General features: G+C 47.6%; 1 protein-coding gene across 2 annotated transcripts in view; it reads left to right on the forward strand.

Moving 5' to 3' along the window:
* GSDME (gasdermin E) overlaps nucleotides 1-14,940 on the forward strand; it is a 59,973-nt gene that overhangs the window by 41,837 nt on the left and 3,196 nt on the right. For both annotated transcript variants that reach the window (XM_003270416.4, XM_003270415.4), the window contains exons 6-9: nucleotides 6,133-6,297; nucleotides 8,261-8,388; nucleotides 10,136-10,328; nucleotides 13,685-13,758. In XM_003270416.4, coding sequence (XP_003270464.1) covers nucleotides 6,133-6,297; nucleotides 8,261-8,388; nucleotides 10,136-10,328; nucleotides 13,685-13,758 — 560 coding nt within the window. The remainder of the gene's footprint in view (nucleotides 1-6,132; nucleotides 6,298-8,260; nucleotides 8,389-10,135; nucleotides 10,329-13,684; nucleotides 13,759-14,940) is intronic.

Below are 14,940 nucleotides of genomic sequence, written 5' to 3' on the forward strand. Positions count from 1 at the left end.
AATAAATTGTGAAGTTTTTTAGGTGTGACAATGGTATTATAGTTATATTTATAAAAATGAGTCATCCTATCTTTGAGAGATGTACACTGAAACATTCACGGATGAAATGGTAATATGTCTGTGGTTTGCTTCAAAAATAATATGAGTGGAGCATAAAGGGTGTGAGCGTGGGCAGCTGCCAAGGGAAGGAGGCTTGGCTGAGAGGGGACAGTGGCTGAAGCTGGCTGATGGGCACACACTGGTTCATGCTCCTCCTCTCTATTCCTGTGCAGTTTGACATTTTCTGTAACAGCAGTTTTTAAAAGGGCCGTGATAGACCACGCACATGCCTGCTGCTGCCTCCTGCTCCTCCCCCATTTGTGGAAGGGGGGGCAGTCTCCCGTGAGACAGCTCCTGCCCTCGCTAAGCCCACACGAGTCACTGCGCCATTCAGCAGCCACTAGAGGGACTCGAACAGAACGCTCAGTGTGCTAGTGTGCTGCTGTCCACAAGCTGAAGGGTGTTGAGGATCCCTAGGAGAAACAGATGAGGCACAGAAGGAGTGCACGGAGCCTCCCTCTCTCATTCTGCAAATGAAGCAGCCTGCATTTTAGGGCAGTGAAATGATTTATCTGAGGTGACAGAAAGAGAAAGTGTCAGTTTGAAGCAGTTGGTCAAAGAGGTCGGTCAGGGACCAAGAAATGCTGAGAATACCAGGTGTTGTGACTTCCTTGAGGCCCGTGGTTCCAAATTTGTGTCCTCTGGGGTGTTTTCGTTATTATCGTCATCTTACTCTTTCTCTTTGAAAAGACTTGTCTTCCAAAAAAATTGCATCATGAAGATGATCAAATTGTTCTTCTAGTCTCTGTTATCCGTACGTGGTAAGTAGGGTCACCATCTGCACTTTTGGGTTTCTAGCCCCCCCCATGTCTGCCTCTGTGGTCCTGTCCAGTCTTACTGATGGCCAATGGTGAATGTGTCACTCCCCTGCCGCTTACTGAGGTATGATTGACACACAAAAACTATGTATGTTTAAGATGTACAAGTGATGATTCAATAGACACAGACATCGTGACGGGATTACTACTGAGTCAAGCTAATGAACACATCCATCACCCAGCATGGTTACCTTTTGCATGTGTGTGGTGAGGACACTTACTGTCCACCCTCTCAGCAAGTCTCAAGTAAACACTGCAATACTATTAACTATAATCACCATGCTAGATCCCCAGAACTTACCAGCTTACAACTGGAGGTTTGCATGCTTTGACAACATCTCCCCATTTCTCCCAGCGCCTGGCAACCACCAGTCTACCCCCTGCTTCTGTGAGTTCAGCTTTTTTCAGTTCCATGTATAAGGAAGACCATGTGGTATGCATCTTTTTGTGCCTGGGTGATTTCATTTAGCATGCTGTCCTCTGGGTTCATCGAGGTTGGCACAAATGGCAGGCTTTCCTTCTTCGTGGCCAAAAAGTATTCCATTGTGTAAATACATCACATTGTCTTTATCTATTTGTCCATCAACAGACAGTTATTTCCGTATCTTGGCTGTAGTGAAGGATGCATCACTTCTGTAAGGCCTTCTGAAATCTTGGCATGCACCTGAGGATGCCCAGGAGTGCTCTGCGGACCCTTCAGTGGCGGGGACCCAGGCCTGGGCTGCCACTCTAGGCGGTGGTCCCCATGCGAGCTTCCTCCTGTTTGTCGCAGGAGATGACCAGACCCTGCCCTGACGCAGCTCTGTGGAGGTGGCCTCTCTTTCTCAGATGGGGTTTGAAAGACACACAGCCTTGTCTGGCAGGGCTCTCCTGTTTGCATTTCAATTTCAAGGCTTTTATCTTTTCCAGCTTCCACTATCTTTGAAAATAAACTCCTCTTTGTGCTGCTGAGAAGAGGTACCCTGGGGATATCTCGGCCTTCCCTTGGCTTGTTCTGGGCCCTGGCCTAGGAGGCAGCTCCGTGGCTCCTTCCTATGGCGGCTTGGTGGTCAGGCCATCGTTCTGGGTGACTCACTGCCTGACTGTAAACCAGTTCTGCTATTTCTTTTCTTTTTTTGCCCATCCGTTTTCTGTTGCTCTTGCTACAGAATGTTCTGGTATAGCTTCATAGACATAAACCTGCAGTGGTTGGAAGGGCCCTTGAGAAGACTCTGTGTCTGCTGTCTCTCCCTACCTTTCTGGTGGGATTGCATTTGACAGAGATCCTGGTTGTCCTTTGAAACCTCGAAGGGAGGCAGATTCCATCTGCATCCCAGCCAGGTGCTTCAGCCATGCCAGCTGCAATAAGACCCTTTCCTTCACCCACAGATCCCCTCTCAGGAGACACTTATGCCCAATCAGAAACACCCTTTCATTCTCTTGACTTTCTGCCTTGCACTTTCATACATCTTGGCATTTGCTAGCGTCCTTCAGCACCAACTTCCAGTTGGATGCCTTGTGGGCGTGAACCTCTGTTTCCCACGCTTCACCTGAATCTGTGCACGTCTCCCCACTGGCGCTAACACCATCTCCCTGCTTCCCCACCTCGCCTTCCTTAAAGACAGGGCCTCGCTCTGTGACCTAGGCTGGAGTGCAGTGGCGGGATCATAGTTCACTGCAACCTTGAACTCTGGGCTCAAGCAGTCCTCCCACCTTGGCCTCCCAAGCAGCTAGGACTACAGGGGCTCTGCCACAGACTTGTAACTGGCTACTCTGATTCTTTCCTGTCTGTTTCATCCTAGCAGTGTAGCTAATGGGATTGTTTTAAAATTGACCACTTCACTCACCTGCTCAGACACCCTTCTGTGGCTCTTTGTCCCAAGAATGCAGTCTGCACCATGTCACACCTTATGGGCCAGCCCAGCATGGGTCTCATGCCTTCCCTCTGGTCACAGTGCCACTTGCCCTGTGATCTCACCGAGGTCTGGGGCATGGCACGCCCTCTCCCACCCCCAGGCCTGCTGCGCCTCTCTCTGGGCGTGCTCTCTGTCTCTTTTGCTCCTGCCCAACCATCAGATGGCTTTTCTGGTTCTTCTTCCCTGTGATGGGATTCAGGACATGCAACCCTAAGATATTTTAAAGTGAAGGAATTTGAAAAGATGACAGAAGCAGGAAGGTCACTGTGACCTTCTCCTCACCCTTCTCCCTGTAGCAGGTCATAAAACCTCTGAAGGATTTTCCAACCTTCCCCTGATGCAGGTTACAGACCCTCAGGGGAGAGGTGCCGTCCCTCTGCCTGGAGGAAAGGAGCAGCCGTGTCTCCCGACACAGGACACACGGAGGTGAAGAGGCAGGCCTTGCTGAGTTCTTGGATGAATGGCCTTTCCATCATATGCTCTGCCTTGCCACATTTCTCCACCACTGTCCCTCAAACCTAGCATAAATGTACTCAGATTTAACTATTTCTTCACATGTTCATTTTCTTAGGAAGGCTTCCATGTCATGTAAGACTGCTATTCAGTAAAGTTGTGTGCTTTTCTCGCTCTTTTTTTTTTTTTTTTTTTGAGACAGAGTTTCACTCTTGTTGCCCAGGCTGGAGTACAATGGTGCGATCTTGGCTCACCACAACCTCCGCCTCCCGGGTTCAAGCGATTCTCCTGCCTCAGCCTCCCGAGTAACTGGGATTACAGGTGTGCACCACCACGCCCAGCTAATTTTGTATTTTTAGTAAAGACGAGGTTTCTCCATGTTGGTCAGGCTGGTCTCAAACTCCCGACCTCAGGTGATCCGCCCGCCTCAGCCTCCCAAAGTGTTGGGATTATATGTGTGAGCCACCGTGCCTGGCCTCTCTTGTTAATCTGTCTGTTGTGCTAGGGGCCTCAGCCATGAACCTAGGATGGGTTCAGCCCATGGCCTCAGCCATGAACCTAGAAGGAAAGATGTTTTTCCTCCCCTCCACCCGCTGGTTACTCTGGCCTCAGCCCTGGTCAACCCCTGTCCCCACTCTTAACACACTGATCGCCAAGGCCTGGTTGTAGTCCTTTGTATCTGTGGCTGTGAGCACGGGGCCTGGTATAGGGAATTTTAAAGATTTACATTGTTGCATATTTGCTGGCTGGCTGGCTGGGGATGGATGGATGAAAAGAATGAAGGAATTAATGGGTAGCGCTCTCAGGGAGCTATGCATGGGCGAAGGTGAGAGTGTGGTGTGTGGTTGGCGCTGTGGATTCTTAAAATGCCAGTTGGTTCCACATTATTTTGGGGACCTGGCAGGGCTTCTGGCAGAATTTGAGGCTGTGTGAATGGTCAAGGCTCCTGTCCTCAGGGAACAAAGTTATGACCTACGTGCTGGTTCACACTCCTGCACCCCAGTGGCTAAGCGCAAAGTGTGGAGGAACAGGGTCAGCCTGAATGCTGGTGAGTGTGGGCCAGGTGGGTAAAGCCAGGGATCATTTCCTTTGTCTTTAGACAGCCATTATTCTTTTCTTTTCCATTCTATCTTTATGAGCATCATTAATGCCCACAAGCAAATGAAAATATGTGCTAATACTCATGCCTTCTACATTTCAGCAAATACGGGGCCCTGCCACATTTTTATTCCATAGCCTTTGCTTACGTACACAAGTTAGTAAATAGAATCATACAGAGAACGCTAATTCTTGAGCTCATTTACTGTTTCTGCTTAGCAAGGATGTAGTAACTTACATTTTTATCTACACCTTAGATACCTTAGCTAGGTTCTCAAATATGGAAGTGTTTGAGAAAACATTTCTTTGCTTTTTTTTTTTTTTTTTTGAGACAGGGTCTTACTCTATTGCCCAGGCTGGAGTGCAGTGGTGCGATCTTGGCTCACTGCAACCTCTGCCTCCAGGGCTTAAGGGATCCTCCTACCTTAGTCTCCAGAGCAGCTGGGATTACAGGCATGTGTGACCATGCCCAGCTCATTTTAAATTTTTTGTAGACACAGGGTCTCACTATGTTGCTACTCTCAAAGTCCTGAGCTCAGGCAATCTGCCTGCCTCAGCCTCCCAAAGTGTTGGCATTACAGGTGTGAGCCACCATGCCCGGCCCTTTTTATTATTTAAAAAGCTTTTTATTGCTTGGAGCGGTGGCTCACACCTGTAATCCCAGCACTTTGGGAAGCTGAGGTAGGTGGATCACTTGAGGTCAGCCTGGCCAACATGGTGAAACCCCATCTTTACTAAAAATACAAAAATTAGCCAGGTGTGGTGGCAGGTGCCTGTAATCCCAGCTACTCGGGAGGGTGAGACAGGAGAATTGCTTGAACCCAGCAAACAGAGGTTGTAGTGAGCTGAGATTACACCACTGCACTCCAGCCTGGAAGACAGAGCGACTCTGTCTCAAAAAGAACAAAAACAAAACAACCAAAAACAGACCTTTTTATTATGGACATTTCCCACATGTTCAAAAGTAGAGATAATAATGTAGTGAGCTCCCAGGTGCCCACCATCCAGCTTCAGTGACTAGGGCAATTCATGTTTTAGCCATAACTTCACCATCTCCTTCCTCTCCTGCTGGATTATTTTGAAGCAAATCCTAGGCATTATATTGTTTCATCTGTAAGTATTTTAGTACCTTGAAATGATAAGGCTTTTGAAAAAAAGACTAGCTTTGCCTTGATAGAAATAGATTCATAGAGAATGTATTCTTTTGTGTTTGCCATTTTTCACTCAACATGTTTGTGAAACTCATTCATATAATTGCAGACATCAGTATTTTATTTTTTATTGCTGTATATTATTCTACATATTATAGAAACATTGATTTCTTAAAAATATAATCACATAACTACTTGGCCACCTAAATACACTGGCAATACTTTTTAAATATTATCAGTGTTTGTTCAGATTTTCCTGGTTGTTTTGTGCATGTCAGGTTTCATTTGTCTATTTAGAATGTTTGTTCAAATCAGGATAAAATAATATTTCCCAAGTTTTAAAGATTGTATCCAGCCTGTTCAGAGAATATATATTAGGGAGCTTTATGTAAGAACAGCCATTTCCTTATTTGTTGAAAGTGGCTGGACTTTTGGTCAAGCAACATAATGTGTGTAGGGATCGAGTTTTATGGGGAAGATGGATGGGTCTTCTGCTCCACTAAGTTAGGTCTAAGATGTGCCATCAAGGCTGGGCTGACCCTGTCCAGACTTGTTGGCACATCTTAGACTCAACTTTACCTAACTTTACCTAACTTGTCCTTTTCTCCTGCACTACAGAGTTCTGCCTTCTCCGAGGGAAGCAAGGTGGCTTCGAGAGCAAGAAGAGAATTGACTCTGTCTACTTGGACCCCCTGGTCTTTCGAGAGTTTGCATTCATAGACATGCCAGATGCTGCGCATGGGGTATCTTCCCAGGATGGACCATTAAGTGTTTTAAAGCAAGGTATTGCCAGCAGGGCAGGAGTGGGCAGTTGAGGGCCAATTGAGCCCTGTACCCCAAGAGGTGGTGTGGCCTTCAGCATCAGTGACCCCTCAGTGACTCATGGAAAACATGTAAGAGAGGTGATGCCGCCGAGGCCCAGTCCACTCGGCAGGACTCACCTCGGTTGGATCTTAGGGAGCCCCACGTTGTGGGTGCTGTATTTTAGGAACGGTGGGGAGAATGACGCTTCATGGGGCAGGGGTCGGAGACTGAGGAGTGAGGCAGTCAGGGGCTTGGCATTTTTCTTTCATTGTAAGCACAGAAGCCCTGTTGACTACTAAGAATGGCTCATCAGCCGCGAGGATGGAGAACCCAAGTTTTGCATCTGTTTTGTTATATTCTGGGCTTCATTGTCAAGACAAGCAATGCTTTGTCAGCCTTGCAAAATGCTCTCTTGGAGGCTCTTTATCCACATGGCATGGACTGCATGGTGCCAAAGAGGAAGAGGGGCCATGCCCAGGATGTGCCTGCAGCAATTCCTTTTGCTCCTCACAGCGTATTGTGCTTTAGAAAGCTGGTTTCTTTTGTCGGGGGTGTGGGGGGCACAGCATATAGGAGGAGATGGGCAAGGAAAAGGGGAAACAAATAGGTGAGAGCTTAGCACAAAGAGCTAGGAACCGCTCAGTGTGCGCTCTGGCTTGGAGGGTAAGCACAGAAGCCCTGGTGACTACATCCGTGGAGCTTTGATGAGTCTCAAACCAGGATGCTTTTGTAGCAAAAATGTCCATATTTGAAAAAATGACAACAAAGGCCCAATTTTAATATAAGGCTTTCCTATCTTGGCTTCCTTGAGATGGATAAGTGGGTGCAATTTTCAGCTGCCACTTAAAGGATTTTGTCATTGTGGGTTAGAACCACAGCACAGTGGCCCTGCAGCCACTGGGGAGCAGAAGGCAGTCCCGTGCTGCAGCTTTCTTCTGTCCTGCCCACAGGCCCACCCTTCGAGTTGGCCATTCTGGTCAGCAAGGGTGCAGTGGGAGCTGGGTGTGCGACTGGACCGACCAGGACAGCTTCTCTCTTCAGGCTGGGACTGGTAAAGACATAGTTGTGTGTATAGCAGAGTTTTGAAACATGTTGGTTACTGATGTTCTCTGTTCCTCTGCGTGGGGCTTTATACAACTGCTAGTTGGAATTGTCCATCCTCATGGGTGGTACACTGATGTATTAGTGTGCATCCCTGCATATGAAACCTTTATCAAATCTTTAAAAATAAAATCTCCACTAGACTTAATTTACAGGAAGCTTCTGAGTATCTTAAAAACAAACAAAAAAACCAAAAAACAAAGAAAGGAAAAGAGATTCTAAGGGGAGAGGCCCCTAAGCATCCTGCAGAGGCAACAGCTTTGGGGACTCTGTGCTCAGCTTGAGGACTCGTGAAGAAGCAAAGGATAGAAAAAGAATAGCTGTGTTTGCCATGAAAATAGGGTGCCAGCCCCTTTAAAAATGGGCATTAAATATTAAAGCATAGAAAATCTGCAATGTACTACAAGAAAGGACATGAAAAATAATGTATTTTGGAATTTGTATGGCTCTAAAGCATTGTAAAAGCACTGACTTGTTTAGTAATTCAGCTTTGATAATTTACTTCCTGAGAAATCATGCTAAAGGGGAATTTAAATGACTTTTCCAGAAAATAATTGATTAGACTTAATTAATGTTTAGTGAGTCATCAGAGAAGAGTGAAGCTTGAAATACAAACTCGGCTTCCCTCTTTATCTCTCTCTCCTCCCTCCCTTTGGTTTTTGAAAAATATGCAGGGTGGCGTGTAACTTGATGTTTATTTCTGAGTTCCATGACTGACTATGCAGCTGGGAATATCCACGAAAGAACTGATGACGATTAGGTATAAAAAGCAGGAGTTGCTGTCCGACGTCGTGAGATGTGCATCGCGGTCATGAGACTCGGGTGTGCTTTGTTCTCACAGCGACCCCGCTCCTGGAGAGGAATTTCCATCCCTTTGTGGAGCTGCCTGAGCCACAACAGACAGCTTTGAGTGACATCTTCCAGGCGGTCCTATTTGATGATGAACTACTCATGGTCCTGGAACCAGTGGTGAGCCCTGAGACATCTCAAGGCAGTGTTTTCACCGGGGTTTTCTGGAACAGGGGACGAGGCAGGATGGAATTGTGTTAAAGGTTGCCCCACCTCCTTTTCTCCCTACAGCTGTCTCTTTTCTGATTCTTGGGTCCTGCGTTTTCTAAGTGCAGACAGGTAGCTGTCATCAGGCAGAGGGAGGTGTTAGTTTCCTAGGGCTGCCTCAACAAACCTGAGGACTTAAAAAACCAGAAATTTATTCTCTCATAGTTTTGGAGCCCAAAAGTCCAAAATCTAGGTGTCTGCAGGGCAACACTTCCCCCAGAGGATCTAGGAGAGAATTCTGCTGCCTTGTCTCCTCCAGTTGCGGATGGCTCCTAGTGTTCTTGGCTCGTGGCAGCAGCACTCCAGCCTCTGCTCTGTCTCCACGTGGGCTTCCCCTCTGTGTGTGTCTGTATCTTCTCCTTTACTGTGTTATAGAGACACCATCATTGGATTTAGGGCCCACCCCAGTCTAGGATGATCTCATTTTGATTTCCTTACTTTAATTACATCTGCAAAGACTAAGGTCACATTCTTAGGTTCCAGGTAACATATGTTGGGGGGCCACTACTCAGACTACTGCAAGGGGGTCGTGTGGTGGAATCTATAAAGTCAACCTGTTCCATTTAGAACAGAGAAATAAATAGGCTTTTGCACTGTTCTGTTCTGCAGCAGGATATCCTGGGGAGGTCAAGTTCCTTAACTCTTAGTTGTGCAAATGGTGAGAGTCACACAAGCTGCCAACACTCCAGCCACCCAGATTCTGTGTCCTCCCTTTCTTAAGGCTGAGGCTTTATAAACCTGATTTTGACTATAGTTTTGTTTTTTGTTCTTTTGTTTTTCTATTATATTATGCAGGGAGTTTGAATAACTCATTTAGTGCTTTATGGTTTCCAGGGAAGTGTTCGTATTATTTTTCCCTCTTGAAATTAGATTAGATTGTGCCGAAAGAGCCTGGGTATCAGTGATGGAACCTGTTATTGAAACAGTCCCACAGCCCAGGACATTTGCATTCTAGAGGGTGGGGAGCTCAGCTCCAGGGAGAACAGTGTTTTAAAAAGCCCATTGACTTCTACTTCCAAAAATAACTTCTTCCAAGAGGAAAATGTCAGGCCAGCACCCTGTGGAGAGAGCCTCAGCTGCCCTGTCAAATGCTGGAGAAGCAAGCTGCCTGGATGGTGGCGAGGGTGGGGTCAATCTTTCAGATGATTGGATCTGGACACCAAGGCTGTGGGTGGTGCAGAATTGGCAGGGTGGTCCGAAATGGCTCTCCAGCAGGGTCACCTCACTCCACAGCAGGCCCTGTGGGGACGGATGCAGCTGCCCAGTGCCCGGTGGGAATGTGGCTGGGGGCTGGAGCGCCTAGCTTAACGCATGAGAACCAAGACAAGACGATGCTTGAACATCGCCCTCCCCAGTTCTGTGTGTAACCACTTGTTTCTGGTCCCTGGCACTACCCAACAGACCCTGCCCTGGAAGGTTCTATGCCACAGTTCCAGCAAGTACGCCCCCAACCCTCGTGGGCCAGGTTCAGCTTACTGTCCCGTCAGTGAAATGTAGCTGCCAAGGATTAGCAATTTCAGAACGTAGAGAAGAGCTGCGGGTCATACTTTCCTTGGGGGAAGGGGAAGGGCTGGGGCTTGCGTGTGCTGTGAGGAGAGGCCCCGGCTGCGGCGCTTGGTCTCCTGCTGTGTCATGACTCTTCTTCTTTCCTGCCCTACAGTGTGATGACCTGGTCAGCGGCCTCTCACCCCCACTGGCGGTGCTGGGGGAGCTGAAGCCCCGGCAGCAGCAGGACCTTGTGGCCTTCCTGCAGCTGGTGGGGTGCAGCTTACAGGGTGGGTGTCCAGGCCCCAAGGATGCGGGCAGCAAGCAGCTGTTTACGACAGCCTACTTCTTGGTCAGTGCCCTCGCAGGTAAGGAGAAAAGAAAATGAAAGGAATGGCTGCTGCTGCTTTAAAATGCTTTGCCTACTATCTATGCTTCTGAGGACACAGAGGTGGTAACTGTGGAAGATATGGTACATACAGGTCCCTCCCTTCTGGTACGCGGAGGGTAAGAGGTGGGAGGCTGATGGGAAACCACAGACTCGAGACTGAAGGGGGCCTTTCCATCCAGCACAAGCCTCCCTACTCTCCCAGAGGGCCCTTCTCCCTCCTCCCCCAGGGAAGGCCACAGTGGATGCCCCCTTGCCTGCAAAAGCAAGCATCTCCCTGACAGGCTGTGGTTCACTCCGGAGTCCCAGCAGAGCTGAGTGGCAGCGATTTTCATTTGACAACTGCTCTCCTCCAGCATTTCAGTCCTTCTGATCTTTGCAAACTTGTTATTCCCCACCCTGCGTGCTCCTGTCTGGGGCAAGGGGCCTGTGGAGAGCATTCAACCATCCAATGTACTAGGATGGGAGGCAGAGCTGTGGCTGGGCCCAGATGCACAGCTTCTGCACTAGTCCTGAAATGGCCTCCCAGGGGAGCAGCCATCCAGTTATTGTGGAACAATCTCTGCCACCTCTGTACCCCTCCCATCCGGAACTCGCCACGCCAGAGTGCCTGTCAGGAGATGGGCATCCTTCACGAGGAAGCTGGGCTTCCTGTTCCCTCTCAGAAAAGCCAATTGTGGCAAACCAGTCCCCACAGCTTCCCTTCATGGTGACACTAGTCAGGACACTTCATTTCTGATACATTCAGGGTTCCTCCCCAGCACCACACAGAAACAGACCCAGTAATCTTCAGTTTTTAAAGAATTAATCTGAGAGAATGCCTCTCCCAACTCTATGTGCTGACAAATATATGCTCTGTCTTGTTCCAACTCATGGATAAAAGTTTTGACTGGTAAACTGAAACAGGACATAAGACAGAGCCCTGCGGAACTCCACTAGAGACTTTCTCCCAATGTTAACTTCCGGGTATTAGAGTCTTTCAGAACAGGCATTCCGTCAGGAGCTAATACACAGGCCAGAGTTCTCTAACTTGTGAGAGGCCTTTTCTTCATATACCCCATTACTTATTGCAGCATTTCTATCAATAGCCTGGATCAGTGATGCCAAGTAGGTAACACAGGGCCAGCATCATGAAAGCACCACAGTCCCCTTCTACTTGAGCCTAGACACAGCATCAAACTCTCTGCAACTGGCTGGGTGTGGTGGCCCCATCTGTAATCCTAGCGTTTTGGAAGGCTGAGGTGGGAGGATCACTTGAGCCCAGGAGTTCAAGACCAGCCTAGAGAACATGGCAAGACCTCATCTGTACAAAAAATAAATTAGCCAGGCATGGTGGTGTGTACCTCTATAGTCCCAGCTACTTGAGAGGCTGTGGAGGATTGCTTGAGCCCAGGAATTCAAGGCTGCAGTGAACTACGGACGCCATTGCAGTCCAGCTTGAAAAAAAAAAATCCCTGCAAGCTTGCACACAGGCAGCAGGCCACTCAGTTGACACATAATGTGAGACTGACTTGCTGTTTCTGAATTGGAAACTCAGAGGTAGGGAAATCTTTAGGTGCAGCTGGCAGTCTCTAAATTTTTCAACCAATCCTGCCCTTTTCTGAACTGTGATCTCATTTATATGTCAGTCTCAGCAGAGGCCAGGTTGGCATAAAGCCCTTCCATTTGTGCTCTTGCTAATCCTCAGCCTTTCTGAGTTGATTTTTTTTCCTCTTAATATAATCTTCTCTCCTTACAAACTGAGGAAAGTGCTGGAATAGAAAATGGGGTCTTCGTAGGTCCTCACACCAGTTTCTGGCTAATAGCTGTTTTCAGCACTTCAGTCCCACGTGTGACCTGTCTCCTGGGAAGCTTCCTCCACTATTTTGCAACCTTAAGCAAGCCAAAGGTCTCAACTCTTTGGACTCTATTTGTAAAATAGAATTGGTATATGGAAGAGCAATCAAAATAATTTCAGTTCAAGAAACATTTAACAAGCTTATACTATGTTTTAGGCAGTGCTAGGTAAATATCAAGTCTTGGCCCTCCAGGAAATCAGAGTCAAGTAGTAAAATTAGTGGGTAAGCTCAATAATTTAGATGCTGTTCTGTCATTCCTGTGCCCCTAGCACCTAGTGTACCACACTCAAGGTAACGGCTAAATAGGTAACATGGGACTCAGGTATTTCCAAGAATAAGAGATGAGGATGATGGTTACCTGGGTCCCAGGAGCCACCCTGGAAAGTGAAGGCAGGGCAGTAATGGCAGATGAGATGGCTGGGGACAGAGGCTCAGCTGGATGCGCTAGGCCACATAGACTTTCCGTCTTCATCTTCCTGCTTTGGGGTAAGAGACTACTTGAGAAACTGTGGACCTTCAGACAAATGCATACACATTTGAATACCACATTAGGTTCTCTGGAAGAAGCATCCCCCTGGGTGCTGCCCCACCCCCTTAATAGCCTACACTCTCTTGAGAATGAGCCATGTTCTGTTGTACTCTCTGGGTCACACCTCAACAATACACTGCCTTTTACAAATAAGGCTGCTAATATATGGCAGGAACAACTGAGTTCCTAACCAGTCCCTCGGCTACCTGATTCAGCAGGTGACTCATTCTTTTTTGCCTTTTCAGCTCAAAACTTGTACCCCCAAGGGATTGTGGTCCTTTTAGCAACTGTATCTGTGTTTTCCCTGGGAGGTGTTTAATATCCACTTTGAATAACACTGACCTGGCATTCCCTTCCCTGGGGCTTGGCAAGGGCCCTTCTGGTGCAGCCCCTAGCCTGGCACAGCTCTGCTCCAACCTTTCTGCTGTTGCTGCTCCTGGCCTCAGGCCACACTGCGTTGATCAAGCTACACTGCATTTTCCTCCCCAAAATGATTGGTTATGGGGTAGAGCCCTTTATCGTTTACACAGTATTCTGACATATGCAAAAACAAAACAACTATGGTAAATGAGCAAACTGAGGCTGAGAGGTGTACCTGAGGCTGCAGCCTGAATGCGTGGAGGGTCTCAAATGTCACTCTTCTGTCACCAGATGGCAGGGTCTACTTTTCCATGCCGATTCCTTTCCTTCCCCCAGAGTCTGGGCAGTTCTTTCCATTTGGTAAGTTGAATGTCAAGGAGTATCCTCTGTGGAATGCAGAGCTGGCAGCTGGGTTCCTACATCTGTTTTCTACAAGGTCTTTGCTGCCCATTTAGCACCATTCATTAACTTACTCAACAACTGCTGAGTACCTCCCCTGCCTGGCTGGTGGGAAAGTACTAAAATATAAGTTAGGTGCCATCCAGGGGCTGGCTCTGTTCCCATGGACTTGTTTTTTTGGACTGTGACTGTGATTTTTGTCTCCTGCAGAAATGCCAGATAATGCAGCAGCTCTGCTGGGCACTTGCTGCAAACTCCAGATCATTTCCACACTGTGCCACTTGGTAAGTAACCTCCCAGATGGGACCTTAGAATGGATAGGAATGGGGAAATGATGAGGGGGTAGACATCCAACAGCCGATAAAACACCTCTAGGACTTATCCACAACAGCTCTTCAAGATAGATTAAATAAGTATTGTTATTAACCCTACTTTTATACACATCCCACCCCATGGGAAGACTGAGACCCAGAGGGAAATGATTTGTCCAAATAACTTGTTAGCAGGTCCAGGACTTCATCCTTGTCTTTAGACTCCAACTCTTATACTTTTCCCATTGTTTGGAGAGACTTTTGGCCAAGGTTTGGTGTTACATTACAATAAAGGGGCCTGACAGCATATTATTTGCAATGGCAGTTTTGTGCTGAGACCGGTCTGATTGAGCTCTGCAGCAGATTTGCCAGGGAGGTATCCAGGACTGATCTGTCCCAGGGAGACATAGCCTCTTTCATCCACTTTTAGGAATATCGTTAGCTTGGTGCCTTCTGCAAATGTCATTGTAAGAGCACGAGTTAGGTAATGATGAGCTTAGCCCTAGAGAGTCAATATTAAGCTTTTCTTTTTTAAATTATAGATTGAGCCATTAGTAGAAAGAACCACCAATAGGTTGCCCTGAAGCCACCCTGATGGGGTAGCTCATCTTGTGTAGCTTTTGCAGATGTTGCTCAGCCTGGGGCAGAGGAGCTGAGCACACATGGTCTGATTATTTTAAGGCCTAATTACTAAAGTCCAAGGCCAACCTGCTATGTTGGCCCAAAGGATCATCTCTCAGAGCTCTGCTGTCAGATCTGAGAAGCAGGTATTGGGGCAGACTGCCTAGACAGGACCCTGACATTTGGTATACATCTACTCTGGGAACACCGAGTAATGTGGTTGGTGCCTTTGTGCATAGCAAAGACATTAGAAGACTATGCAGCATGGCATCATTCCAAGGAGCAGATCAGGTATCACTCACAACTGAAAGATTCCACAGGCCCAGAGGAACCTGCATTCTTGTACACTGACTGCAAAAATGGAACTATTTGAAAATGTGCCAGCATGTGTGTCCTGGGTCAGCTGAGGGTAAAGGCTGGTGGCACAGTCTGGTTATGGAAACAATACGTGCCATTATTCTAATTGTATGCAATGATGAGCAAAACAACAGTTCTGCTTTCAGATCTCAGCTCCTCTTGCAGCAACTGAGTGCT

Source organism: Nomascus leucogenys, chromosome 17 (genome assembly GCF_006542625.1).
Source record: "Nomascus leucogenys isolate Asia chromosome 17, Asia_NLE_v1, whole genome shotgun sequence".
Classification (NCBI taxonomy): Eukaryota; Metazoa; Chordata; class Mammalia; order Primates; family Hylobatidae; genus Nomascus; species Nomascus leucogenys.